General features: G+C 38.1%; 1 protein-coding gene across 3 annotated transcripts in view; it reads right to left on the bottom strand.

The window, feature by feature from the left end:
* Nucleotides 1-22,029, bottom strand: part of khdrbs3 (KH domain containing, RNA binding, signal transduction associated 3) — a 137,776-nt gene extending 115,747 nt beyond the window's left edge. The window contains exon 1 of one of the 3 annotated variants that reach the window (XR_009267448.1): nucleotides 21,334-22,029. Coding sequence is in view for 2 of the 3 variants with exons in the window: in XM_058754725.1 (XP_058610708.1) it covers nucleotides 21,334-21,424 (91 nt within the window). In the remaining variant the exon portion in view is untranslated. The remainder of the gene's footprint in view (nucleotides 1-21,333) is intronic. The other 2 variants (XM_058754725.1, XM_058754726.1) reach the window with 2 other exon arrangements.
* Between the last annotated feature and the right edge of the window lie 5,116 nt (nucleotides 22,030-27,145).

Here is a 27,145-nt window from a genome sequence, read left to right on the forward strand (position 1 = left end):
TCATGACATAACAAAAGTTGTTTTTGTTATCAACAAGAAGGAAAAAAATTATAATGCATGGCCGCTTAGAACTTCTGTACTTTATAGTGGAAAAAAGTTATTTTTAAACGTTGCTCGCACAAAAAAAAAAAAATGGTTCTTTTAAAAAATGTTCACTGAAAGGCTCTTTTGGGAAGCAAAAATAGTTCTTGCTGTGAAAACCGTCTTTTGGAACCTTTTTTTCAAGAGTTTCAAGACAGACATTGATACGCTTCTTTCTCTGAGCGGCGGCGCAATGCATACAAGCACATACACGCATGCAAATTCACAACCCGTGTGTTTCCTTTCTTCTCAAACCTCCACACACACTTAGACATCATCTGTGTATCAAACACCCATCCGATCAGAATCAGAGCACTTTATTACAGAGCTCACGGGGTCACAAGACACCATAAATATGATAATTCAGACGTCTGTGGGGATGGGTGTTTGTTATTTGTGTTTGTTTGACAGAGCTGTACCCAGCTGTTTCGAAGTACAGCAATTTAAATTAGACCAAGACAGGAGTGCAGTGCGCTGATCTAAACTATACAAGAGCAAAGCTGCATCGTGAGCGAGTGCACGTCTGTTAATTCCGTGGATATGCATGCGTGTGTTTGTTTGCATTTCATCTCTGTGTGTGTTTGTCATTAATTAATCAGTGCTTGTTTATTCTAGGCGGGGAAAGCCTGGATAAACAGCTTGGGTAATATTTGCCGAACGACAGCGAGGTTTGTTTGATGGACGCCGCTGGGATTCCGGTTGAATGTCTTCTTACTGCACACGAGGAAATAGAAGTCCTGCTAGAGCTGCAGCTGTGTGCATTCTGGAGGTGCCTGCACTCCCCTACTGCGAATCACAAACGAATGTGGGAAATCTTACAAAAGTCAACAGCCTGAAAATGCTTTCTGGATGATGTTGGGAGTTTGGTGAAGTAGAACTTGGGATGTGGTCAGTCCAAATAAACTCAGCATAGCAGGTCTTTCAAATATTTCACTCTGGGTTTGATGGCATGATACAAAAAAAGATTTGGACTCAAAATCCACACATTTTTTGTTCTGTCAATAACAATTCAGCTTTGAAACAGTAGTACATTTGCACAATCAGCATGTTTTTGCATCAAGTTTTTGTCAATTTGGTTTACATGCACAGAAGGGCTACAAATGATGCAAACAATCTGAAATGCTCAGCAAGAGCTTTGAAGACAAACCACAATGTTAAACGCAAATTACACTAACTCAATACTACACTACTTCAAAATTTGGCCTGAATTTTCACATGATCCTTCAAAAATCATTTTAAAAAGCTTATTTGCTGCTCAAGAAACATTCATTATTATTATCAATGTTGAAAACAGTTGTGCTGGAAACCGTGATGCTTTTATTCAGGATTCTTTCCTGAAAAAAAGTTCAGAAGAACAGCATTTACTTGAAATAGAAATGTTTTGCAACATTACAAATGTCTTTACTGTCACTTTTGATCAATTTAATGCATCCTTGCTTAAAGGGTTACTCCACCCCAAAATGGAAATTGTTGTCATTAATCACTTACCTCCATGTTGTTCCAAATCTGTAAAAGCTTTGTTCGTCTTCGCAACACAAATTAAGATATTTTAGATGAAAACCGGGAGGCTTGTGATTGTCCCATTACACTGACAAGGCCAAAAAAGTATGGTATGGCAGACATCATCAAAATAGTTCATTTGCCATCAGTGGTTCAATCTGAATGTCATGAAGCTGGACACAAACTATGTACGCTGTTCTGTGTCAGCTGCGCCACATGGCGCCGTTCGCCATACGTTTCTTACATTTATTTATGCTTTGATTTGACGAAAACAGCATGTGGTGAGGCTGACACAGAACAGCATACACAATTTGCGTCCAGCAGATATTCTCCAAAATGGCACTACGGTGACGCGGAGGAGACGAATTGTTGAATGAAGTCATAATTTTTATTTTCTTTGCATACAAAAAGTATTCTCATCGCTTCATAACATTCAGATTAAACCACTTATGGCAGATGGACTATTCTGACGATGTCTTTCATACTTTTCTGGGCCTTGACAGTGTTATTTACTTGGCAGTCAATGGGACAGTCACAAACCACTCTCCACCTAGCTCTTACTCACCTGGAACAGAAAGACTCCTATGTAAGAATGCTGTTCATCGACTTCAGCTCAGCATTCAATACAATAATCCCACAACAGCTCATCCACAAACTAAACCTGCTGGACATTAACACCTCCCTCTGTAATTGGATCCTGGACTTTTTAACTGCAAGACCTCAGTCAGTCCGTATCGGCCGCAACACCTCGAGCACTACCACACTGAGCACAGGGGCCCCACAAGGCTGTGTGCTCAGCCCGCTGCTCTTCACGCTGCTGACCCACGACTGCACTGCCAAGTCCAGCTCCAACCACATCATCATCAAGTTTGCTGATGACACAACTGTGGTAGGCCTCATCAGCAACAACGATGAAACGCACTACAGAGAGGAAGTGGCACAGCTGGCTGAATGGTGTGGTGCTAACAACCTGTCCCTCAATGTGGGTAAGACAAAAGAGGTTGTGATGGACTTCAGGAGAAACTCTGTTGACCACCCCCCACTGACCATCGACGGCTCAACCGTGGAGAGAGTCGGTAGCACTAAATTCCTGGGGGTGCACATCACAAAGGATCTCACCTGGACCACCAACGTCACGTCACTCAACAAGAAGGGACAACAGCGCCTCTACTTTCTCCGTCGGCTGAAAAGGGCAAGTCTCCCTCCACCCATCCTCACCACCTTTTACAGGGGCACCATTGAGAGTGTGCTGACCAGCTGCATCACTGTCTGGTATGGGAACTGCAGTGCTGCTGACCGCAAGACCCTACAACGGACAGTGAACACTGCCGCAAAGATCATCGGTGCCCCTCTTCCCTCCATCCTGGACATTTTCCTTGCACGATGCTCCAGCAAGGCCTCCAGCATCGTGAAGGACCCCACCCACCCCTCCCACAACCTCTTCCAGCTCCTGCCATCAGGAAAAAGGTACCGGAGTATCAAAGCTCGTTCTGTCAGATTGCTCAACAGCTTCTTCCCCCAGGCTGTGAGAGCTCTTAACTCCAATCTCCCTGTCCCCGCTCTGAAACCATGAACACCTCAGCCCCCCAACTATAAATAACTATTGACAAATTTCTCCTAAGTGCAATTCTGGGTGTGCTACACACAGGTGAGTGGGCTATACAAACCACCTGTAGTAACGCACTCGTCCCACTATATGCACACTAGACACTTTCTATAAACACTCCCTGCAACAAAGACTCAATAAGATAATATATGTTTACTTGAATATTGCACTACAAAATAATGTTTACTGGAGCATTGCACTACTAACTCTTTTGCACTATGCGCTGCTTCCCACAAAATCTCTCTTCTGAACAATTTAATGTAAAAAAATATATATTTCCTGCACAATTTCATGTACAAATATCTCTTTAGCACTATTTCATGTACAGTATTTATGTAAAGTTCTTGTACAGTCTCAGTTTGTGTACATGTAGTCAACTAGGTATAGTAGTTATAGTATTTATAGTATATGTATAGTCAGATGGTTAAACTGTTGTATAGCCCTATTGTGTTTTTTGTTTTTTCCTATATTTGCATTGCTGTATGTGTATCTCATGTCTAACTAGTATGTAGCACCGTGGTCCTGCGAGACACGACATTTCGTTCCACTATATGTCCACACATGTAGCAGAATGACAATAAAGCTCAACTTGAACTTGAAATTGAACTTGAAGCCTCCTGGTTTTCATCCAAAATATCTTAAACTGTGTTCCAAAGACGAACGAAGCTTTTACGGGTTTGGAACGACATGGGGGTAAGTGATTAATGACAAAATTTTCATTTTGGGGTGGAGTATCCCTTTAAAAAAGTATTAATATCTTTAAAAAATAAATGAAAATCTAACTGACCCTAAACCTTTAAATGGTAGTGTCTATAGGCAAATTGTATAATACACCAAAAGTTTACTGATATTGTTATTGTGTATTACACCAACCTTCAAATCTTAATTGCAATTTTGCACAAGCAATCTAATTTTATTAGAGTAAGTATATATGCTGTATATATGCCCGGATATATGTCTGAATAAATATTCTAAATCAATCAGACATATTACTTTGCCCTGAATTTTCTTTACAAATCTAGTGAATACCCCTTCTCAAAAGAGCTTTTCATCTACGCTGTGCATTGGAAACAATGACTAATAATCCATACAGCTAAAAATATAAAAAGCTCCATCCATTCTTTATCGGATCAGCCTACATTGTGTTTTAAAGGGACTGTGGCACCCCATCGGTGTGTTATTTTTCAAAGAACAGACTATTAGGGTGCAAAATAAACACTCTCTCACTCACACACACCTCTCATTACAGCATTATCCCAGTGGGTTGTTGTCCTGTTTATAGGCGTCAGAGTTTGATAAAAGAGCATTTCTGTGCCTCGTTGATTTCTCATAATGAGTTCACCCGTGGAGCTGAATCGTCATTTTTTTTTCCTTTTTCGTCCTTCTTTTTCCCTCAATCTCTCACAGCCACAAAACAAGGTTCACGCTCATCCGTCTGGCCCTCGTTTCCTTCTCTCAGTCTGAGATGCGGGACTGATTCTTTGATCCGTTCTTCGGCTGAGGCCGGACACTCAATCTTCCTGAGTGTTTGTGTCTCACTGTGGATTGGGCTCATGTGTCTGGATGTGTAAAATGAGCTCGAATGGCTTTCGTATCTCCTCTCTGAAACCCTTATCTGATTCTACTGAAGGGAGAACAAAGACAACACACACACATAAACTTTCTCCGTCTCCTATCGCAGCCATCTCCTGTTTCCAACAGCATCTAACACAGAGAACATTTGATATAACTACCATCTTGCAAACTAAACAAGTAACTATACACACACCCAACATTCAATATGTTACCCACCGCAGTAGCGACAGTGCATACAACACGTTCTCACTCCCAACTCATCACATATTGAAGCTTGGTCAGGACCACTTGGCGTAGCTTTTTGACGCTCAAGGTACCCCATTAGCATAATTTTTCGACTTGCAGGGTCCTCCATTGTTTTCAGTTGTTTGTCTTAATTTAATGGTTTACATGCATTTGTAAAAATAGAAATAATTTTATATAAATTTCGAGGGGTGAGAACCAGAAAGGCGTAAGTGACATTTCACCAACTTTACAGGAGAGCCAAAACTAAAATTTTACCATAGTTTGATCTAACTTTGTGTACTAATTTCAATTGTTTATAATAAAAATTTGTACACTCATGGATGACAGTAATATTGCCAGTCGAAACAGCTCATTAAGAGCTTTCATTTCATTATAAATTATAAGTGCGGTCACAGGTATTTATTGCAAAAATTGACCATAAACAAGCAGTATAAAAGCATTACAAACAAGTCGTGTTGCATTCCAAGTCTTCTGAAGCCATACGAAGTCTTCATGCGAAGAAGAGAGTAAAACATAAGGTTTTAATCGCAAATGATCCCGCTCCATTAACGCGCTCACATCTCATTCAAAAGCATACTCCCGTCCCGTAGCATGACGGAATTGGTCACGAAACATAAAAGAGCCAATAGCATTTCACAACCAAGGCTGACGTAAGGCTTCTTCTGGCGGCATTTTTTTAATTTGCGCACAGGATGAGCTTTACGGCGGACGGAGACGGGGATCACGTCTATTCCTCTCACAAATCAATCGTTTTGCCTCGGAAGACTTGGAATATTAATACTTTTTGAATAAATTGTGTCTGTAGTTGTATATTGTGTCTTATTAACAAATGGTAGGTTTAGGGGCAGGGGTTGGGTTACGTGCTTATCAATGTGTAAATAATTTAATATAAATACAACTGTTGTGACTGTTTACATTGAAAAATCACACCCCAACATATATGCAATAATGGAAATATTATTACCCAATATATAAATTAATCATGACGATAAAATTCCCAGTGCCTTTCGCGTCGGCATATTGACGCCAAAGATTTCTTATTTAAAGCAATGGAGGACCCTGCACGTCGAAAAAAATTACGCTAAAGGGTGTAAAAATTGAGGCTGAAAATTGAGCAACAAAAAGCGATGCCAGTGGTCCTGACCAAGCTTCAATATGTGACAAGTGATAACGTGTTGGTGCATAGGGCTTGGCAACAAAGCAAAAAACGTTCCAGTTTTATTATATTATATTTATTATATAATATTGCTTTCCCTAGTGAAAGTAGTCTCATCTGAATCAGGAGAGAAATATGCACAGATCAAGGACTGTTTACAAGTGAAAACAGTCAAACATATATTGATGGATTTTGAAGTGAGAAGAAAATAGATGATGGTCTTTTTCACATGAGGAAGTGTTATGCACTATAGTATTTTGGCTGGAATCGACAGTTTAAAGTTAAAACACCTTAATGATGGATTTCTTTCATACAAACACACAGCTTTTGACTTCACAAGATGTTAATTGATGGACTGGAGTGGTGTGGATTATTTATGGATTATTGTGATGTTATCAGCTGTTTGGACTCTCATTCTGACGGCACCCATTCACTGCAGAGGATCCATTGGAGAGCAAGTGATGTAATGCTGAATTTCTCCAAATCTGTTTTCATAAAGATAGAATTTAGAAAAATTCAAACTTGCCTGGCCAAACAAGACTCACAGCAGTGGGAGAAAGGGCACTAAACTTATATGCATTTTTGGTGCTATTACAATGTAGCATCTTTTTTCTAATGTCCAAATACCTTCTGTTCTCTCCACTACCTCAGCAAAGTGAAATCACACTTCCACTGCAATTAGAACCAGTGTCTCAACACTTCTAAACCGCAGATCTATAACCAGGATGGCGTCTATCTCCCTTATCTCAGCAACCTCTCACTTACATCGCTCTCACAGGAGCTTTGGGCTGCATGCATGTACTGCAGCGTCTGCAGGATAATCATAATCATGTCTCCAGAGAGAGAGATGCCACACTTCAGGCCTAATCAATGGAAATTGTCAGTTCTTTTCTAATCGCAGCTTGGAAAGCTAGATCCGGACACAACTTATCAATAAACGAATGTCATAACGAATGATCATTTCAGAAAGGATGTCTTCATGACAGTTTGAGATTGTTGATAAAATTAAAACTATATATAAAAAAAAATCATTTTACATTTTTAAGCCAAAAGACAAAATGATCATCTGTCTGCTGGTTATGTTAACTGATATAAGAGACCTTTTTCTCAGTCTCCCCCACTGCGAGAAACTAGTGAGCTTTCACTCCCAAGTTCTACATATTAATTAATTAAAAAAAAAAAAAATTAAAAATTAAATGAAATGAATGAAAAAATAGACGAAATCCAAATTGTAAAACATATAGTATTCCCTTGGCAACTAACCGAAATAAAATACGTTTAGGCTACAGTACTAAAATTACTAAAACTAAAGTTTCTAAACTTAATTTAAAAAGTTGAACTTGAAATAAAAAAAAAAATTAAAAAAGTTGAACTTGAAGTACTACAATTACAAAAAACGAATTCTGAAATAATACAATAAAGCTAAAACGCAATATTAAATATTCAAAAAGGAATATTTAAAAAAAAAACGAACAAAAATGAGAAGCACATTACAAAACAACTAAAACTTAAGTTTAAAATTAAAATAAAAACTGAAAACAAATAAAAACAAATCAAAATATTAATAAATAGCATAAAATAAAAGTGTACAACAGTTAACAACAGTATCCAAAAATTAATAAAATATATTTATATATAAAACACACACTGTAAAAAGTCATAAGTTGACTTAACTTCAAAAAATTGAGGAAACCCATTGCCTTAAAATGTTTAAGTAAATTATAATTTAAAAAAGTAAGTTAAGTGAATTGTCAAGTTCACTTAACTTTTTTTTTTTAATTATTATTTAGTTAATTATTTTAAGGCAACGGGTTTCCTCAGTTTTTTTAAGTTAAGTCAACTTATCATTTTTTACAGTGCACACACACACATACACACATACAGCAATTCAACAATGATAGCATACTGAAACCCCATAATGGTGGTCAACTGCCATTTTTTGATTAAAACACACACACACACACACACACACACACATTGAGTATAATTGCAGGTCTGGGGTTTTGTGCAGGTGGTTTTAATTCACCTTAACTCAGCAACCCGTCTGAAAACCCTCGCTGGCTTCAGCACCACCAAGACATCTCAGCTAATGGGCTTTCAGACAAAAGCAGGAGTGAAAGAGCGAGCAAAGAACAGACTGCCGGCCGTGAAAAGTTTCCAGGCGAGAAAAGCAAACCATCGAGGAGAGGAGGGGGTGCATGAGCGCGAAGTGCTGTCTTTAATGAGCTACACAGCTCAAACCTGCTCATGGGTCAGAGATGTAACGAACCAAAAGACCCGGTGCTTGTTCCAACCTTAACGAGCACCAAGTCCAACAGCAGGTCAGGACTCAAACGGCTTGAATGGAGAACAATAGTAAACAGCATGAGGAACAAGAAGAGTTTCATTAAAAAGAGAGAAGGAGAGTGAGAGAAAATGAACCTGGAGAGCCAGGCAGGGAGGTAAAGATAGAAACAGCCTCACTAAATGGAAGACAGTAATACATGCCATAAAATACAGCTGAAGACCCAGTGGGCGAATGTGAATAAAATACGATCAGCTGCTCCAATAATACTGCTTGCTGCCGTTTAGTACGTTCTGTGACCTTTAAGACAAAATGATCATCTGTCTGCTGGTTATGTCAACTGATATAAGAGACCTTTCTCTCGGCCTCTCCCACTGCGAAAAAGACTGGTGAGCTTTCACTGCCAAGTTGTACGTGGTATTACAGACAAAGCGAACAGCAGAATACAGTAGTAGGGTTGGATCTATACCAAAATTCAGTATGATACAAGCCTCTCGTACCTCGGTATTGACCCTAAATTTATACCGTAGTCCAGTGGCTTTCAAAATCCTGTTTCAGAGAGGGAAAAGTGTAGAAGAAACTGCTTCACTGTTTCCTTCTGCTTCCTAAAGAATAACCGGAAAGCATAAAACTTCATTCTATTGACAGTTGGGACTTGATAGTTAGAAACAGAAATAGTGCATAGTATTGTGAGGAAATAAAAACTATTCATGTAAGCTCACTTGCAACTTATTTTCATGTCCTCACATGCTTTTACTTGTGATCTTTCTACTCACCACTGTCGCCTTTAGCTCGCTCTGGGGGGGTTGTAAGGAACAATCCTCTGTAAAACTGCTTTAAAACAATATTTATGGCGGAAAGGGCTATACAGTATACATGACTCTAAAATGAACAGAAAGCTTTCATTTCAGGTTTAATATAATAATGGATGGAAAAAAGACACTATCAATTTAATAAACAGATAAGCATTATATAAATCTCACATAGCCAGACTTTCAACTATAAAGCCTATTTCAGGATGAATAAACAGAATGAGAGAGGCATTTTGTCCTAGAAAAACCTTAATATGTATAACCAAATTAAAAACAATATGAACAACAGTTTTTCGTAAAAAAAAAATATATAATAAAGGTGTAACACAAACATGACAAAAAGAGACTGAGATTGAATTTTGTAACAATACAAATCCACTAACTGAAAAATGTGATACCTGCAAAGCTACACTATTACAGTATGAAAAACATTAATGCACTACAACTTCAAAAGTACTATTAATTTTCAAAATCATCACAAAAGGAAGCAATGTGAGACTAAATGTGCAACTACAAAAAAGTAATGTGCTTTATTCAACTCTATATACACACATACAGTAAGCACTAAAGAAGTGTAGCTTCACAGTGGAAGAGGAAAAAAGGAAGAATGTCTTTGCATGAAAGGTTTGTATCATGTAAAACAAATTGTTTCCTTACTTTAACAATTAACCTCCGCACACCTGACTTTTTTGCTTTTCCTTACTCTTTTGAAATAAGATTTTGATGTACTATGCAACAATACTCTAATGTGCACAATGTAAAGCACCCTCCCTGATCCAGCGAAGGTTTTATGAAAACTATTCCGCAAAACTGACTCATCCAGAATTTTTTTTATTTTTTATTATCACAACCACAAGCTCATTAAACAGATAATTCACCCAAAAAAATGAAAAATCTGTCATCATTTCCTCACCCTCAAGTTGTTCCAAACCTGTATAAGTTTCTTTCTTTTGTAAAACATAAAGGAAGGAATTTTATAGAATGTTGGTAACCAAACAGTTGCTGCTAGCCATTGACTTCCATAGTATGGGGGGAAAAAATACTATGGAAGTAAATGGCTGCTGTCAACAGTTTGGTTACCAACATCCCTTAGACCTTCTGGTGTGTTAAACAGAAGATACTCATAAAGGTTTGGAACAACTTGAAAGTGAGCAAATTACAGATTTTTCTTTTTTTGGGTGGACTATCAATTTATTGCACGACTGCCCATGATTCACATCAGCACATATTCAGTATTTACCAACTGCTTAGCTGTTAGTCATAACACAAAAATCCTAAGGTGTGATAACAAAAATAGCCCGTTTAATTTACAGGGTCAGAGCGCTGGTGGATGATGGACAAGCAAACTAAAATTCAAACTTTTGGTGCAAGAAAGCTTGACATTATAAGTTGACTTCTGGAGAAAATGCTATAAAAAATAAATAAATAAATAATGGACCCTTACAAACTATGAGAAAATGCATATATCATCTGTATTCAGATTACCCATAATTCATTAGCATTCAAAAGTGTTGTATCAGCATGGGGCCCAACAATTCGAGTGTATAATTGTTGCAATAATTATTTTGGATTTTATTGACCATGTTATAAAGAGGAAAAATGCCTTGTAATCATGTTTTCACGGCAGAGTAAACCAGACCCACAGGAGCCATTGGAAATGGACAAAGGAAGCTCCTCTCCTCTTTGCATGGCTGTATAAAAAAATAAATAACAGCATAAAGCTTCTCTCACAGAGCTTTTAGACCCTCATCCACAAGAGGAACGACATCACACACACCGTTATTGGGTATAATGGGGAAAAGTGAGGATCTCGCCCGGTTATGGAGGGGCATAAATCTTTAATAGCACAGAGGCGAAGAAACAGGATATCAGTAAATGAAACTTAAGTGGATTTTCAGGCTTTTGTAGAAAGACAAGTTATTCGGTAATGTGCTGAGAGTAGCGTAGGAGACAGACAGACAGAGAGGTTTGACTTTTCAAGGCCCTTCCTTGACCACTACAAGCGTTATCTTATCCTGACACTTTCCTCATCTGATTAGACAGACAGAAGCATAAAAAACAATTCACACTTTCATAGCCTTCATTGTTAAAATACATTGGATTCCTCGAGCAGAACATCAAATTATACTGTCACTGCCCCAAAAAAGTATTCACTGGTATTTGTCTCATTTTACAGTAAAAATGTTTAAATATCTTATAAAATATCAATTTATTTGATTTCCACAAATATCTCTCAAATTAAGTTATATTCCATTGGTATTTTTCCCCTAGTTTTAAAATCAATCTATTAAGAAATTGCTCGATTTATGCTCAATTTTATTATTATTTTATCTATTTTATTTTTTTAAATGCATGCTGTCACTGATTTTATTTTATTTATTTATTTTTATTTAGAAAACAAGAATAATAGAACAACAATTTCAAAAATAAAAATAAAAGCAATATAAAGTAGTATATAAAATACTTATTTAAACCCTCTTCGTATAGCAAAAATCAGCAGTTGCAAGTCTCCTACATCCCTGAATGAGTCAGTGCATTTGAACAAAATGGTTGAGTAAATCAATCAACGACTCGCATAAGGAAAGACACTTGTTTTATTATTTTTTTAATTAATCATTTGACATGTTTGAATGATTCAGTTTCTTATTAAAGACAGTCATTTGTTGTCATCTACTGGTGTAAACACAAGAAAAAGTCACTGTAAAATACTCAGCATTAACACACAGACTGACAGTCTGTTTGGTAAAAACACAGAAAAGCAGAGTTATATAAAAAGTGAACAGTCCCAGTGCTGCTGAACTGTATATAGTTAGAAATGAAATGAACTCCGTTCAAACAAGCATAGCTTATTGGGACAAAACACTTTGTTCCATTCCAAGTAAAGGCCAATTATAAAAAAAACAATAATATAAGCCTTCATGTCAACACAAGCGAGAAAAACTAAAATACTGAAAATCTATTGTTGGGCCTTTTTGCCACTTTTATTCATAGCTACACTAGAAGGAAGGGAGGAAATAACAGGGAAGACGAGGAAGGGAATGGGATTAGAAATTTTTATGAGCCAGATTTCAACTTCATATATTTTTAGGAGATATTTTCCTTTCATATTCAATAGATTTCCAATGAACTTTGATTGCATAACTCAAACTTTAAAATATAGTGTAAGAATTTGTGAATAAAGCTCTGTTTCCATCCCATGTGTTGAAGAGATATAAAATCATCACTTCCTGGAAAACTGGAGCAAAGTACCAACAGAGACAGTTGTTGGTCTCAGAGACCAAATCATTTTGATGACAGACTTAGGCTCAGGCATTTCAAAATCAGTAAAATAACATTTGTGCTGGTTAGTTCAGTTGTCCAATCATATGATCTGTTGAGGCATGTGACTTTGATGCACATGGAGGAACTTATTCGATAAAAGTGTTTGCATCATAATTCACATGCATGTCCTCATATCAGATTTTAAAAAAAGCTCCAACTCAATAGAGCGCATAGGTTTTTTATGGACATTTTTAGAATACATGCACATCTTGGCACTTCCATCCAGCGTTTTTTATGCGTTACCCCAAAATTCACATAAAAATAGGTGGTTGGAAGCATAGCTAGTGTCAATGTAATGCACACTTTATCTCAGCACACACAATCACACTCATACTGTGAGTACTGCAGGAGATTTTCAGCTTCCTAGTGAAAGCATCTGGATCTGAGAAACACCCTGTGTTGTGAAAGAGACAAAAAACACCTTTCGAAGTGTGAAGATCGCAGATCTCTCTGAAATCACACTCACGCGCGTCCCGCCTTCCAGTGATACTCAGAGAGTCCAACAAGTCCGGCCCCACTGCCAGATAGATCCAGATCCAAAAGAGTCTCCACTGCACCGTCTATATCTGAGAGCCATCCTCCACCGCACAGTAAACACAAGCACCATGAAGAACCGTCTTATTTACATACTATCATATTCTATTTCTCATCTTTCTTTCATTCCAGCTTTATTTGTTTCCTATCTGTCTTGCTTGTTTTCCCTCCTCCTATTTTTTCACCCATTACAATTCCAATTTCATCCTTCCATTTCGTTCTCCTATTGCCTTCTCCCTGCCTTTTGAAATTTAATTTGGTGGCAGTCCTTCATAAATAACTTTCTCCCCACAGAGGAGTGCGGCCTTATTCAAACTGTAGCCTGGAGCACAAAGACATACTGATTAACAGAGTCTCTCTCTCTCTCAGTGTCTCTCTAATCCTCTGTTATCCAGGGCTGCTGTTGTACTGTCCCTTGCTCTTCTGAGCGATGCATTAACGTCCTGCAGCGGTAAAAGATTAATACTGTATAAATGAGGATGGGAGCACCACAGGGGTGGATTGGTGGCCTAGATTAACATTAGAGTGCCGTGGGTTGAAGGTTTGCCAGACAGCCTCACCGTGAGCTCCCTAATGTAAGTACCGAACACTCCTGAGCACAGATTGGGATCGTTTAGCTGCATCGAACCCATGTCACATCCGTCCTAAAGCTGTAAAGGAACAGTTCGACCAAAAATGAAAACTGTGTCATCATGTGACAGAATTAAGTCTTCTGAAGCCCTAAGTCGAGCCAGACGGAATCCGCAGACTGCGTGGATTTTGGGGGTAAATTTGCAGAATGGATTTAAACATAGTCAAATTAAACAGAGCTGAAAGTACAATATCACCAAATGTTACTGATTTTCATATCCCAGAACTGAAACTAACAAGCCAAATTTCTATGCAGTATATATGATTTTTTTTTTTTTTTTAAATGTATTCAATTTTTAAAAATTTGCTGCTATACGCAGCACAAAAGTTTGGGGTTGATAGATTTTTTTTTTTTTGTTTATGTTTTTGAAAGTCATCTCTCATGATCACCTGACCACAAGGGCTGCATTTATTTGATTAAAAATATATTATAATAAATAATATAATATTTGAATAAAATGTAATTTATTCCTGTGATAGCAAAGCTGAATTTTTAGCATCATTACTCCACTCTTCAATTTCACATGATCCTTCAGAAATCATTCTAATATGCTGATTTGCGGTCAAGAAAAAAAATATATATTATTTATATATATATATATATATATATATATTTTTTTTTTTTTTTTTGCAATGTTGAAAAGAGTTTTGCTGCTTAATATTTCCGAGGAAACCATGATACATTTTGCAAAATTATACATTGCAACATACTTTTGCAACATTATAAATGTCTTTAATGACACTTGATCAACTGACTTTCAAACAGTAATGTGCATAGCCTCAATACGCATTCAATATATGGGAAATAGCTTTGAATCTCTTCAAAATACATTTAGAAAAAGTTTGATGAGTTTCGAACTACATGGGAGTCAGTGTATTGATGAAGACAGGATTTTCATTTTTGGGTGAACTGGACAGAATCAGGTTCTCTCTCAGAAGCCTATGGAAATTCTACAGTCGAGGGGGTTTATTGGTCACCACAGGTTGTTTGGTAAGACCACAAGACTACATATCACGTTACGGATTTCCAGTTCTCAAGGGCAAGGCATAGAGGAAGGGAGGGGGAACGGAGCGCCTCTCTTCCTCAAACACGCAGAGACAGTATTTCACAGCTACATGCTCCGGCTCATTATCCCTGACCCGTGGTGTCGAATCAGTGCTCGGCGTCTGAGATTCCAGGCTCATTTGTTTTTCGAGCTGACCTGAGAAAGCCCCCACGTGGAAACTGCTGAGACTGACAAACGCAGACACAAAAAAACCCCGCTTTTTTCTACCCTCAAACAGAAAATGAGAAGCGTGGCACGTTTTCCACACCGCTGCGTTTTATGGGGGATGAGAATGCTTTAAAATCACCCATCCCATCACACAAGGCCCGCTGGAGATGATTACACCTGTAGAGGAGCCGCGAAATGACTGCGGTTGAGATCGGGATGGCGTAATCTGAGGTGACGCGCAAACAACTATTGCATTTTAGTAAATACAAATGTAAAATAGATTCTGAAAACAATGTCACGCCTGACACGCACTGGTTACTCCCTCTCATGAAAGTCCTGTAAACCTGATTCATGATTCTTAAACTGATTTACTTGTTTGTTAAAGGTGAAGTTTGCCATTTCTGCACTGCTAGCGGCATGAAATGAAACTGCAGTCTGTTAAAGGATATTGGACATTGGCTTGAGTTTGAGGTGGGACTAAGCAAAGGAAGATGAAAAACTTTTGTGCAAACCTGCTTTGGTGCTGCTAATGGTGGAGGAAATGACATACTTCACCATTAAATATTATTCGTCCCTTGGAGATGATCACCCAGCGCAACGCTGGGACATAAACCAGAGCTCACAGTAAATTACACTGGCTAGTCATTTCTTTGACATAACTAGGAACCTTAATCAGATGTTAAGGGTAAAATCGATATGTGTTGACTGCAGTTAACGAGCAGTCATTAGATTTTATGAGGAACAATTCGAGTCTCTCAGGAAACAGTTCTCACTTCACACAGAGGAAAAGTGAATAAGAGAGAGTGCATTGCGGCATGTCTAAAATCCTTTTAGTGAAAAGACATCCTGTAATAAGTACTTGTCATTTACTGCCTAAGCAGGATCAACTAGTGACAGACCAAAACAAGAAAAAGAAAAAGAACAGCAAGATAAAGAAATTATAGATGATTTTTAAGCCAACTTCTGGCAACTCATTACAAGGATATGAATGTTTGAGAAAACGGATTTATGCAAAGAAAACACTAAAGCATTTTGTCCGTTTGCATTTCTCTAGTTTGCTTTTCATTTGTAGTGCAAACATCATTGTTTTTATACTTCTGATGTAGTGTTGTCAAAAGTACTAGTACTTTGGTACCAAGTTAATATGTATTTAAAAAAAAAAAAAATGAAACAATACCAGCTTTTCTGCAGTACCGTTAGTACGGAGTCCTGGGTCAATTTGGTTCCCGCTGCTTTCAAAAGCTCCTGTTTGTATTTGTGTGAGTACTCTGTGAATAGCATTAAAGATTCCTATTTACAACATGTTCTTGAAGCATTGTGCAATGTAACCAACCACAGACATGTTTCTTGAGCATGTGAATGTAATAGCCAATCAGATGTGTTTAGGTTACACAGAATTTGCTCAAAACACCGTAACGTTATAACCAACAAAGTATAAATACAATAAGTATAAGTGATACAGTATGCTGTGCTGTATAGACATTTTTAATTGTAGGATTAATCTCTCTTTCTGTACAACTGTATTTTATGTACATAAGTTTTATTTTTACTATTTACTAATGAAGTTTTACATTTACAATACTCTGATGCATGCATTATTAAATCACAAAAATAAAACCATATTCCTTTTTCAAAATAAGAATAAAAATCACTCCTAATCTTGCATTTTGAGAGAGTAGCACATCTGTCCTGCAATAAAAGAGAGAAGTAAATATAAGTGGTACGTGATGCATTATCTACAGTATGTTGAAGTAATGTTGTCATAAGTAAAAAAATAAAAATAAAAAATGGACAGATATAACAAGATTGCTCATAGAATTATAGGTAAGAGATGTAAAATAACCCTGAATCGTTAAAAACAGATTTTAAAGATATGTTCAATCTGCCAGTGAGCATTTATACAGAACCCAGATCTGTCTTCTTTATCCTATCTTCTCCAGTACTATAAAATTAGCACCAACTGACCTGATCTCAGATCAGAAACTCACAGCAACAGCTATTCATGTATGCACATGATAATATATTAACGCTGCCCGGGGCATCTGTGAGACAGTGATGATTATCTCAATCAAGTGCCATTCTCTTCGCAATTTATCTCTCAAACTGTCTCTATCTATCTCCGTTCACAAGGCATTTGATGCACTGCCAGGCACTCTTTCTGTTTGCTGGTGGGTGGTTTTGTAAGCCGGCATACAGCCACGGACCAGAGGACAGGGGAAAAAAAACTTTTTTTTTTTTTTAAAGATCTCTGTATCATAGCAGGAATCAATGTCTCTTCCTGAATCTTAAATGAATCTTACAGACCATCTAACACAATACATGCTGTGCTCAGAGCTTTGGAAATTTACACAAGCACATTTGTTTCTCTCTTCTTCAACAAGGGATACAGCAGACATGGGCTAAAGAATTTGCTCTTTTTCTCATCACTCGCTCTCTTTCTTCTTCCCCATGGGTAAATGGCAGTTTATATAGGATATAAAAATTGTAAAACCAAGATGGTCTGTAATACCTGGAGAAAGTGATCCACTGGCATTTCCAATCATCTCAGTTGGTGTACTCAGAATGTTGAAGAGGCCACTGCAAGCAATCTGTCCCTGATAAAACATCTACTATAATATAATGAAATATTTTCATTTATATGCTTGCAGGATAAACCAGCAGAGGTTAACTTAACCATGCAAACTAGCTAAAACTAAATCTACCAATGAAAAACTCCAAGTAATACACTACTACACTACATTTGTCCTCAAAAAATTGCATCTGATTCATTTTGATGCATTTGTATTTTTACTGGATGTGTGTGTGTATGCATTCATTTAATTTTATAGAGCTCAATTAATGTAGAAGCAACCTCTAGGAGCTGCCATATTCAAGTGGTGAACAAAAGTGAAGCAAACGTGTGACGTGGCTGAATCTCCGATGCATTTAGTGCACTTCATTTGCAATACAATAATGACAATGACATAAATTACTATGCATTTAGTTGCACATCAAGTAATACCCATACTGACAATATATACACAACCATCTTAAAAAAATCTAATAAAAATGCTTTATATATGGTAGAATACTATACACAGTGCTACTGAAAGTAAACTCAGGTATTTGAGCTCTTCTTAAACAAATAAGTTTTTACTGGAACATTAAATTTGACTTTTCTAAGCTACAATTATGGATCAGTTTTTAATTTAATGGAGCATAATTACACTAAATACCTAATTTGCGCCTCACATGCTTATAAGAAAGGCCTTTCTAAAGCAATTAAGCAAAAAGATTGTGTGGGATTTGGGAGTTTGGTGGCTGTTGGTGTGCGCTGGTTTAATGAAACTCCCACTGCATCTGTTTCCAGCCAGTAAAAATTTGTTTAGCGGCCTGTGTATCACGCCAAACAGTGTGAACACCTATTTATGTGCGAACGTGTATTTGTATGTCGCTTTTCTTTCTCTTCTTCTTCCTTTTTTTCCTGCCAATTACATAATTTTGTTAAGGATTCTAAGATGAGAGCTACTCGACATGACATCATGAGCCATCTGTAGTATACTGGAGATAAGAGCGGCAAGTTTTTCTCAAGATTTGGCAGCCACGCAAACATCTCCAAACCCCAGGACGCCTATGCTGATTTCTGCCAATAAAACATTCATAGATGTTTGCTAATTACTTGCAAATTGCATCTTTCTTAATAAACGAGCAAATACACTTATGAAGCAGTCTCTTTCTTCCCGGCTTGCTCAGTTTCTCTCTCTCTCTCTCTCTCTCTCTCTCTCGTTTTCATTGCTGTGAGCGAAACTGTCCAGAAACTGAAAAGAGGTTTAAACTCTTTCCTTCTGTCATCATGCTTCTCACTACGAGATATCATGCTGCTAAAAGGCCTTCCAATTTCTTAAAGAGTAAAGGAGCGAGATGGAGTGATAAGGCAGAAAAGTGCTGAGTGTGAAAGTGTGAAAAATGTGTTATCCGCTACGCTGGTCATAGCCCCAGCTCTTCGCTCTGACAGAAACACTGACGTTCTCACGCCAAACGCTACCGGTCTCTGCAGAGATCTGGCGACAAAACTCATCTGAATATCTTCCTCCGTGGCATGTTGATGCGCCTTTGATGAAGAGATGGAGCCACACAGCTTTTGCTGAGAAGCATGACATACCATGAGTTGAAAAGTTAGTGTTGAATGACCACTTTTTGACCACATATAATTTTGGATATTGCATAGGAAAAAGCATCACTCCACTTATAAAAAGTGAAACTTTGTAGTCTCTTCAGATACATTTCTGAATTCAATTTTAGACTCTTCCCTGCACATACACTCTCAGTCTTTGCACCCTTAAAGAATTTGTTCACCCAAAACTTGCCTCCCAGTTACAAACCAATATGCTATAGTTTGTTTGTTTTTTTCTTCCTGTGGAGCACAAAATGATTTAGTTGGACTACTTTTGTAGTATTTGCTTGTTTTATTGTGGTTTTGCTTTTTGGAACTTGACATCTGTGGTCATTTTACTGTGGACTACTACTTTAAGAAATGATGCTCAAACAAGAGCCTCAATTCCATTCCCCATAAATATATGAATAGTTTCTCAAAAAGAACATGCTCCATATTATGCTGATGCTGCAGCTTATTATCAGACCACATATGCCTTAGTGTGTTAGAGCTCGAAGACCTTCAGTCACTCCCTTGGGCAAAGTGAACTCAAGAGTAACAGCCAGGAAACACATTCCACTGCATAAGTGCAGATTTAATTGAAGAATGGACGCACCATGCCTAAAGCTGCAAACGGATTCTCTTTTGCACTGGTACACCAGATTTAAAGCTCTGTGGTTTTAATTGGAGATCCATTGAAATGTTTTCAGTGGATCACATGACGAGGTGCACATTGCCTCAAAATAGCATCAAGTTGTTTCATGAGCAATCGGATGAGAGAAAGAGATGGAGTGCAAATCAAAGACAGCTATGCGCCAAACTTTTTTAACTGATAGGATTAAACAAGGTATAAGACAGAATGCCATTTTCCCCTACTTTCTTGCTACAGGATTCATGCTACATCAACATTTTGAATATGACCAGTCATGTGAGTCTTTGCAAACCAACTTTCAAACCAAACCTTCAAACTTGTCTCAAGCTGTTCATATAGATAAGTAGACAAGGAAGATTGTTCATCTTAAAAACAAATCATTTGAATGTAAATGACAAAACAACATTCAAAAACAAATAACTGGATGAAATGCTCTGCCGTTTAAACACACTTTCCATTCGATGTCGATTTGCCTGAGAGCCCCAAAAGATTTATATCCAATCCAGAGATGGGAATAACTGCACCTGCTACATTCGTTATCAGAAATATCAGTTCTGTGCAGCACTCTTAAAACGGATTAATTAATGAGTCTGCACTCTCTCTGGACTCAAATCTGCTCTGCTTCTTTGGAGAAGCGCAAATGAGCCCATGCTCTTGAGAAATAAAAATGCTTAATTCCTCACAGAGAACAGGAAAAATACATATGCAAAAAAAAAAAAAAACTATCTAACAAATCATCTAACCTACATTTGCACATAGTGTTTAAAGAAGCAGATTTAGGATGAAGTTCAACACCTTCTGGCAGACAACATTTTATCTCTGCCAGATATATATGTATACCAATAAGCAGGTACAAAGTTTTAACACTATTTCTATAAGTAGTATTCATTTTTGTTATTTGCTTTAAATGGCAAGAAAGTAATTCAATAGAGACAGTTCTTCAGTTTTACTAGTAATTAGATACTATAGTACTTCCAGTAGCGATTAGTGTAGGCTTTATTCAATTAGACGCTAGTAACATGATACTAGCATGAATATGTGACTATTACTAGTATGAGACACTAGAATTTATCCCAACTGTCACTATTTACATTTTATATGTGAGATGTAATAATAGTCTAAATAGATAATTTACGGTTCAATACTAGAAACAATGGGAACACACTAGTGTCTACTAAAAGGGTATGTGTCTATGTAGCCTTAATAGTACTAGAAAAACTTGAAAAGATACTAGCGAATATTTGAGTGGGGGGCTATTTGTTACCAGCAACAAATGGGATAGTACTAAGAACTAGTATGTAATGGATGAGCTGATAAAATAGATAAAATATCTCTATTACTCGAATTAAATAAATTAAAAGTATTTCTTGTTAATACGGCTTGCCACAAAATACATGCATGTATTTATACTATGCCGGAATGTGTTACAATAAGAGAATTGGGCAACAATGGGACAACAAAATAAACGGATCATCATCATCTCCTTACTTAGTCTTTCAACCAGTGACCGCGCGAAACAAACACGCAACATCGTGCTCAAGAATTTAAGAGGTGTGTCAGAATAGTTTGACAGGAGACAGCGGGACTTACCTTGATCAAGAAGCCGCAATGAGTGCTGGAAGGACGGGTCCAGAGAATCCTTCTCCGCCATCAGTTCTGGCAAGTACTTTTCGTTATCCATCTCGCCCAGTGCGTTTTGTCCGACAAAAAGCTTGTCAGTTGTAAGAGGAGAAATGTAAGATCCTGCTGTTGTCCTAAAGCAACCCAGACAAGATGCGCACCAGTCGTAAGGAAAAGAACCCAGTGATTCTATCAGCGGCCGGTGAGCATCTACAAGATAATGTGGAGTTTGCTTTTTTCTTTAGGTGCGATGGTGATAACTACTGTCCATGCGCTTCCCAGATGGTTCGCCTTTAGCCCATCTGCAGGAAATTCGCCGATGCCTCCGTCCAGTCACACTGCCGCTCTCAACTGTAAACAACCGCTTTGAAGCTCCCCCTGTTGTATCCACGGGCAACGACTGCAAGTCCCAGATCCTCAGTTGATTGGATGTAGCTGGTGAGATATAGGATACCCAGATGTCAATCATTCCCTGAGGGCGGGGCGGGTGTGGAATTGTCCGAGGTGCTGCAGTTTCTCGCTAATGTGGTGATTAGAGATGGGAATCGGAAGGAATCTTGATGTTTGTGATTCTGGTTCAGAATCAATTTGAACATTTCTCGCCCTCAACGCTTCCATTAACGATTCGTTTTGAGTTATGTGGAAGAAATTTATGGGAAAGCATTTGTTATGGCATTTAATCTCCACATCAGTCTGCTGCCAATGAAATAAATTCAGATTCCAAATGGTGTTTACAGAATTATTCATGACTTTCGGGGTCCTTTAATTTTTACCAAAATTAATATTTAATCAATTTTTAAAGAATACCAAGAAAGCCCTGTGTAAAATGATTACACATATAAATCAGTCAGCTTAAGTCAACAAGTTCAACAGTTCTCGGTTTCATTTGGAGACTGAAATTACGAAAGTAAAAACCTTCAACTGTTCAGTCAGTGACTGAATCAAAAGTGATTTTGACTGACCAATAGGAACTGGCTCATCACAGAAATTTTCTTTTGTGTCATTTATTTGGGATGATTTGGACAATATTGGCCAAGCTGGGTGCATTTTACTCACTAAAGCGACTAATTGGATTGTTGCACTGTATGGTTTCAGTACATCATTTTAGTATGGTGTTCGTTCCGCATCAGCGGAGGAATGCATGTTCAAGAACCTTTAATGGAATCTAAGCAGCGAGAACCATTCTATATTATTTTAAATGTAATCGGTTCTTATTAAGAATGAACAAAAACAATGAATAGCTAATTTAACTAATAATAACTGAATAAGTAGTGATTTGCCATATCTTGGGAAGAGGCCTTACTAAAAGGCCTTGGGCTGATTTGGCAGATTTTAACGTGAATCTTGAGTCTCTCTTGTTTCTTAATTACCCGCTATACTTCCGTGAAACGATTTTAAATTGTGTAACAATTCAGAAAAGAGGTGATCATAGCTGTTCCAAAAAGAAACTATCATTTCAAGTGTTACTGGAACTACCAGTGCAAAACAAGATTTGGGCATACCTGCACAGACACAGAGAGAGCACAATGATTCGTGAGCCAAAAGATACAGGTATACACAGACCACATAAGATATAACAAAACACATACATCTGTGTAACCCACAACATTAATACCCAAGTAAGGTCAAAGCGGTCTCATGACTGCAGGCTTACCAACCGCAGAGTTACTCTGCCTCCATGTCAAAACGCACCAGCATTAGACGCCAATCAAAACTGATGTGTTGCAATGAGGGACATGCCACATGCATGGCTGGTAGCTGCAACAGAGACATGCCCAAATTAAGATTTTTTTAAATGAACAGCTGAAATGCAGGGGAAAGTGAGCTGTTTTACTGTAATGCCTGACCTCCACAGATATCCTGGAGAGGGTTAAACTTAACTCAAGGGCAAGACATGTATTTGTAAAATGGTAGCTCGGAACTTACTGATGAGGTCATGCATGGGTAATATGAAAATTTTAACACAGGAAAGAGATGCTGCCAGTATTTCACTGGGGAGCAATAGGCCCGCTCATTGAGTTAAGTTTGGTAGCACCATGTATGTGGTAGTACATTCATAGTTTGCTTTCCCTAAAGAGACACAGCCAAAATTCACCTCTGTGCCATTTTTCCTGTTTTGAGAGGAAGGGTGGGCGAAGAGGTTAAAGATCACTGTTGGAGAATCTCATACGAAGTTAATCAAAAATCTGAACTAATTTATGTTGGAGAATGTTTTAATATCAGTGCACACTCTTAAAAATAAAGGTGCTTCACAATGCCACAGAAGAACCTTTTTTGTCTAAATGGTTCCATAAAGAACCTTTAACATCTGAAGAACCTTTCTGTTTCACAAAAGGTTCTTTGTGGTGAAAGAAGGTTCTTCAGATTATAAAAAGGTAAGCAAGAGATGGTTCTTTAAAGAACCTTTGACAGAATGATTATTTGTGGAACCAAAAATGGTTCTTCTATGGCATCGCTTGAAGAACCTTTTGAAGCACCTTTCTTTTTAAGAGTGCATAGTTCAGTCAGTGCATCACATCAGATTGACGCAGCAATCCAGAATATTTTTGCAGAAATTTATTCAGGAACATGTTCTTCATTTTTAAAGTAATGCAGTGATCTGCATTGCATTAGATTACATTAGGCATACCCTATCTATCTATCTATCTATCTATCTATCTAATCTTAAACAAAATACACCTCACTTTCATTTCTAAAAGATGCCATAGTTCACTGGACATATATGACGTTTGGTCCAGGTCTCCACCAGACTCCCTGTGCAGATAAAAGTGTCTGATCTTTTGCACCATGTGTAGTGTGTGATTAATCAGATCTCATCTCCCATTAGAGGCTCACACTCTCAGCAGGTTCTTTCACCTCACTGTTAATGACCGAACTCAAGAGTCACCACAAAGGAGCCCCATGGAGAGCCTTCAGGTCACAGTTTTGTTCAAGGCCATTTTCTGTTACCATGAGTGATGATTTATATCCGTTTGTCAACAGACAAAAAGAGAGGCTGAAGAGCCAAACGAAACAAAGTCATCCAGTGGCGAAGTGGGCTGTCTCATTATACCAGTCAGAGGTAGTTCTCAAGTTTTCAGTTGTCAGAAATGGAAAAATAAAAAGGTGGAGGCTTAGGTGGGCGTATTGGACTGTAGGCTGCGGAAACAAGTTGCATAACTCAGAATGTCAGAGTTCTGATGAGCCAAGCCCACTCTATCTTCACCAACCCTGATCCACAGTTCTGAGACCGAAAAAAAGTTCTATGTATATCAGCACTTTTATGTTCATCCGCATCAAACTTTGAGGTGACGCTCTGTATGTTTACTGTGTGGACGGGAAGCTTGAAGCAATCGATGAAATGTTTATTTATAGGTACCAGTGGGTTGAGTATATGGAGAGGTTAGCTCTGGGAACAGCTAAAGTTAGAGACAGGAGACAGTTAGCTGGTATTGTATACACTATGCAAACTAAGGGCATGAAAGAAGGTTAGCACTATCTATCCGTATCTTAAAAACAGCCTTCAGTTGCAATCACATTAAGTTTTACGAAATAACTTCTGACAACGCAACATTACAAACCACAGTGCTTTAAAAAACGACTTCTTTAAACAGCCAGAAGGTCAACAATCTTCAAAATTCACCTACTGGTCAAATGTCCTTTGGTTATGCAAATTTGCAGGACAGAGTTTACCAAACATACTTAAAAAAAAAAAGGAAAAAAAAGTGACTTAGTCACTTGTGCTTGTGTTTCCGGTCTTTAGTGCTCACATGCATAAAAATATAGTCTGTCTGCACCTTTAAGAAGAAGAAGAAGAAGAAAAAAAGGACATGGTAAGAATTTGAAGACTGCGATCCAGCATACATGATCACAGCAATTTTGAATTATGGTACCTGTTTACACATGTCTGCCTCTGAAAGAGAAAAAAGGGTTATTGCAAAGCTTAAGGGGCAATGTTTTAATCTCTGCGAGGGACCATTAAAAACAAGCTCAAAAGCACTAATCTCCTTCTCTGAAACATGACTTATTTATAGATATGGTTGCCATCTGGTGCTGTTCTTCTCCAACGTTTCGGCACAAGATAAATCTGCTCCATTAATGGGCTCTTGTCTTTTCATCCTGCTCCTAATTGCAATATATCACACCATAAAACAATAAATAAACTTTGCTGAGTGGTTTTGTTGGTTACGATATGCTGGTTGTTTCACGATGCACAGCCAAACGATTGCATCCCAGCGGTCGTTACTGTGACAGAGAGTGGTTTTAATCATAGCTGAGGGAGGTTACCTGCTTGACAGCGCTGCCGGGAGACTCTCCATTTAATATTTGTCTCATAAATACCACCTTAATTACACAGCCGAGGGGAAATGACTGACACCCAAGGGTGCTGTGATTCTTTTTGTCCTAACAACAAGAAGCCAAACATCTGCAGGCATTTGTTTTCAGTATAAAGCCATTAGAGTATGACAGAAAGTCACTTCTGTCTCACCTCAGGAATGAAGAGTGCTGACATATATTTAGCAGCTAATTTGAAAGTTTTACCACTGTCACGGGGAGGATCTTATAGCCAGCGTGCCTTTCACTACTATCCCATGGCTCACGAGAGGAAATCACACAAAGCCCGCGAAAACGTGACACTCGCACGTCTTTCAGCGCGCACGAAAAAGACGCGAGTTCTGGGAAGAGGAACGCGCGCCTGCAATGGAAGTGGCAACACTGGCTCCGTGTGGCCATAAAGATACTTCCGCTCGTTTAAGGACGACTAGGTGAGTCAAGCACATTTAAAGGTCAGTTTAAACCTGATTGACACCTCATTGGGTAACTATTTGATCTCCAACCTGCCTTCAAGTCTTTAATACCGCAAAAATGTCTATTTTCTATGCTTGTCAGTCAAGACGGAACCGAACCGAATTAGTTATGATTATAAATTGTGATTATGAATGTTGACTTTTGACAGTTGTTTGTAGGCTATGCATTCTGTGTACTGTTGATGAAGAATAACTTGAAAGATAATTTCATTTAGCTGTCAGACAACTGACTTTGTTTGCTGGTTATCGTAGTTATTTATTAAATTATATGAAGAAAACAACAAGCTATTTCGAATGGATTTGCACATTTTCTCAAAGAGAGATGTGTCCAAAACCTAACAGACTGAGATATGGTTATTTGACTATATCATATGGCGAATACCAAAAAAGTATATTATTAGCCTAATATGAAATAAACATGAATAATAATTGAAATGCTCCCTTAATGATTGCTACACCCTGTGTATGTGACGTAGCAGTTATGTTAGGTACCAGTGACCAAACTGACTCATGACAGAAGCACAGTGACTCTATCAGTAACTTAAAGAAGGACCTTTGCGACACACTCGCACACACACAACCCATCCGTTAAATGGCCATTCAAACAGACTGATCTCGCAGGCCCTGATCCATCACAGGAATTGATCTCCCTTCCTCCCTTTCCCCCTTTTACTCTCTTTCTCTCTCTCTCATTCTCTAAAGGAAATCGTAATGAGGAGCTGTCAGCTCAATCCAGGTAAACAAATCAATGGCACCTAGACTGGAAGCACTCGCAAGGTCAACTGTCTCTCTCTCTCCCTCTGTGTTTATGATCTATCCCTCACACACATTCTCTCTACCTTTCCATTTTCCCCTTTCATAGCCCCGCTTGAGTTCCTTGTTGCAAGGGGACCTAACCTGACCTCTCCTCTTCCCTGAATCTCAGACAGGAAGACCTGTCAGCAGTCTTTTAATTTATGTCTTCATTTGACATTCCATATGATGATTTTAGGTTT

This window comes from Onychostoma macrolepis, chromosome 19 (assembly GCF_012432095.1).
Source record: "Onychostoma macrolepis isolate SWU-2019 chromosome 19, ASM1243209v1, whole genome shotgun sequence".
In the NCBI taxonomy this organism is placed as follows: domain Eukaryota; kingdom Metazoa; phylum Chordata; class Actinopteri; order Cypriniformes; family Cyprinidae; genus Onychostoma; species Onychostoma macrolepis.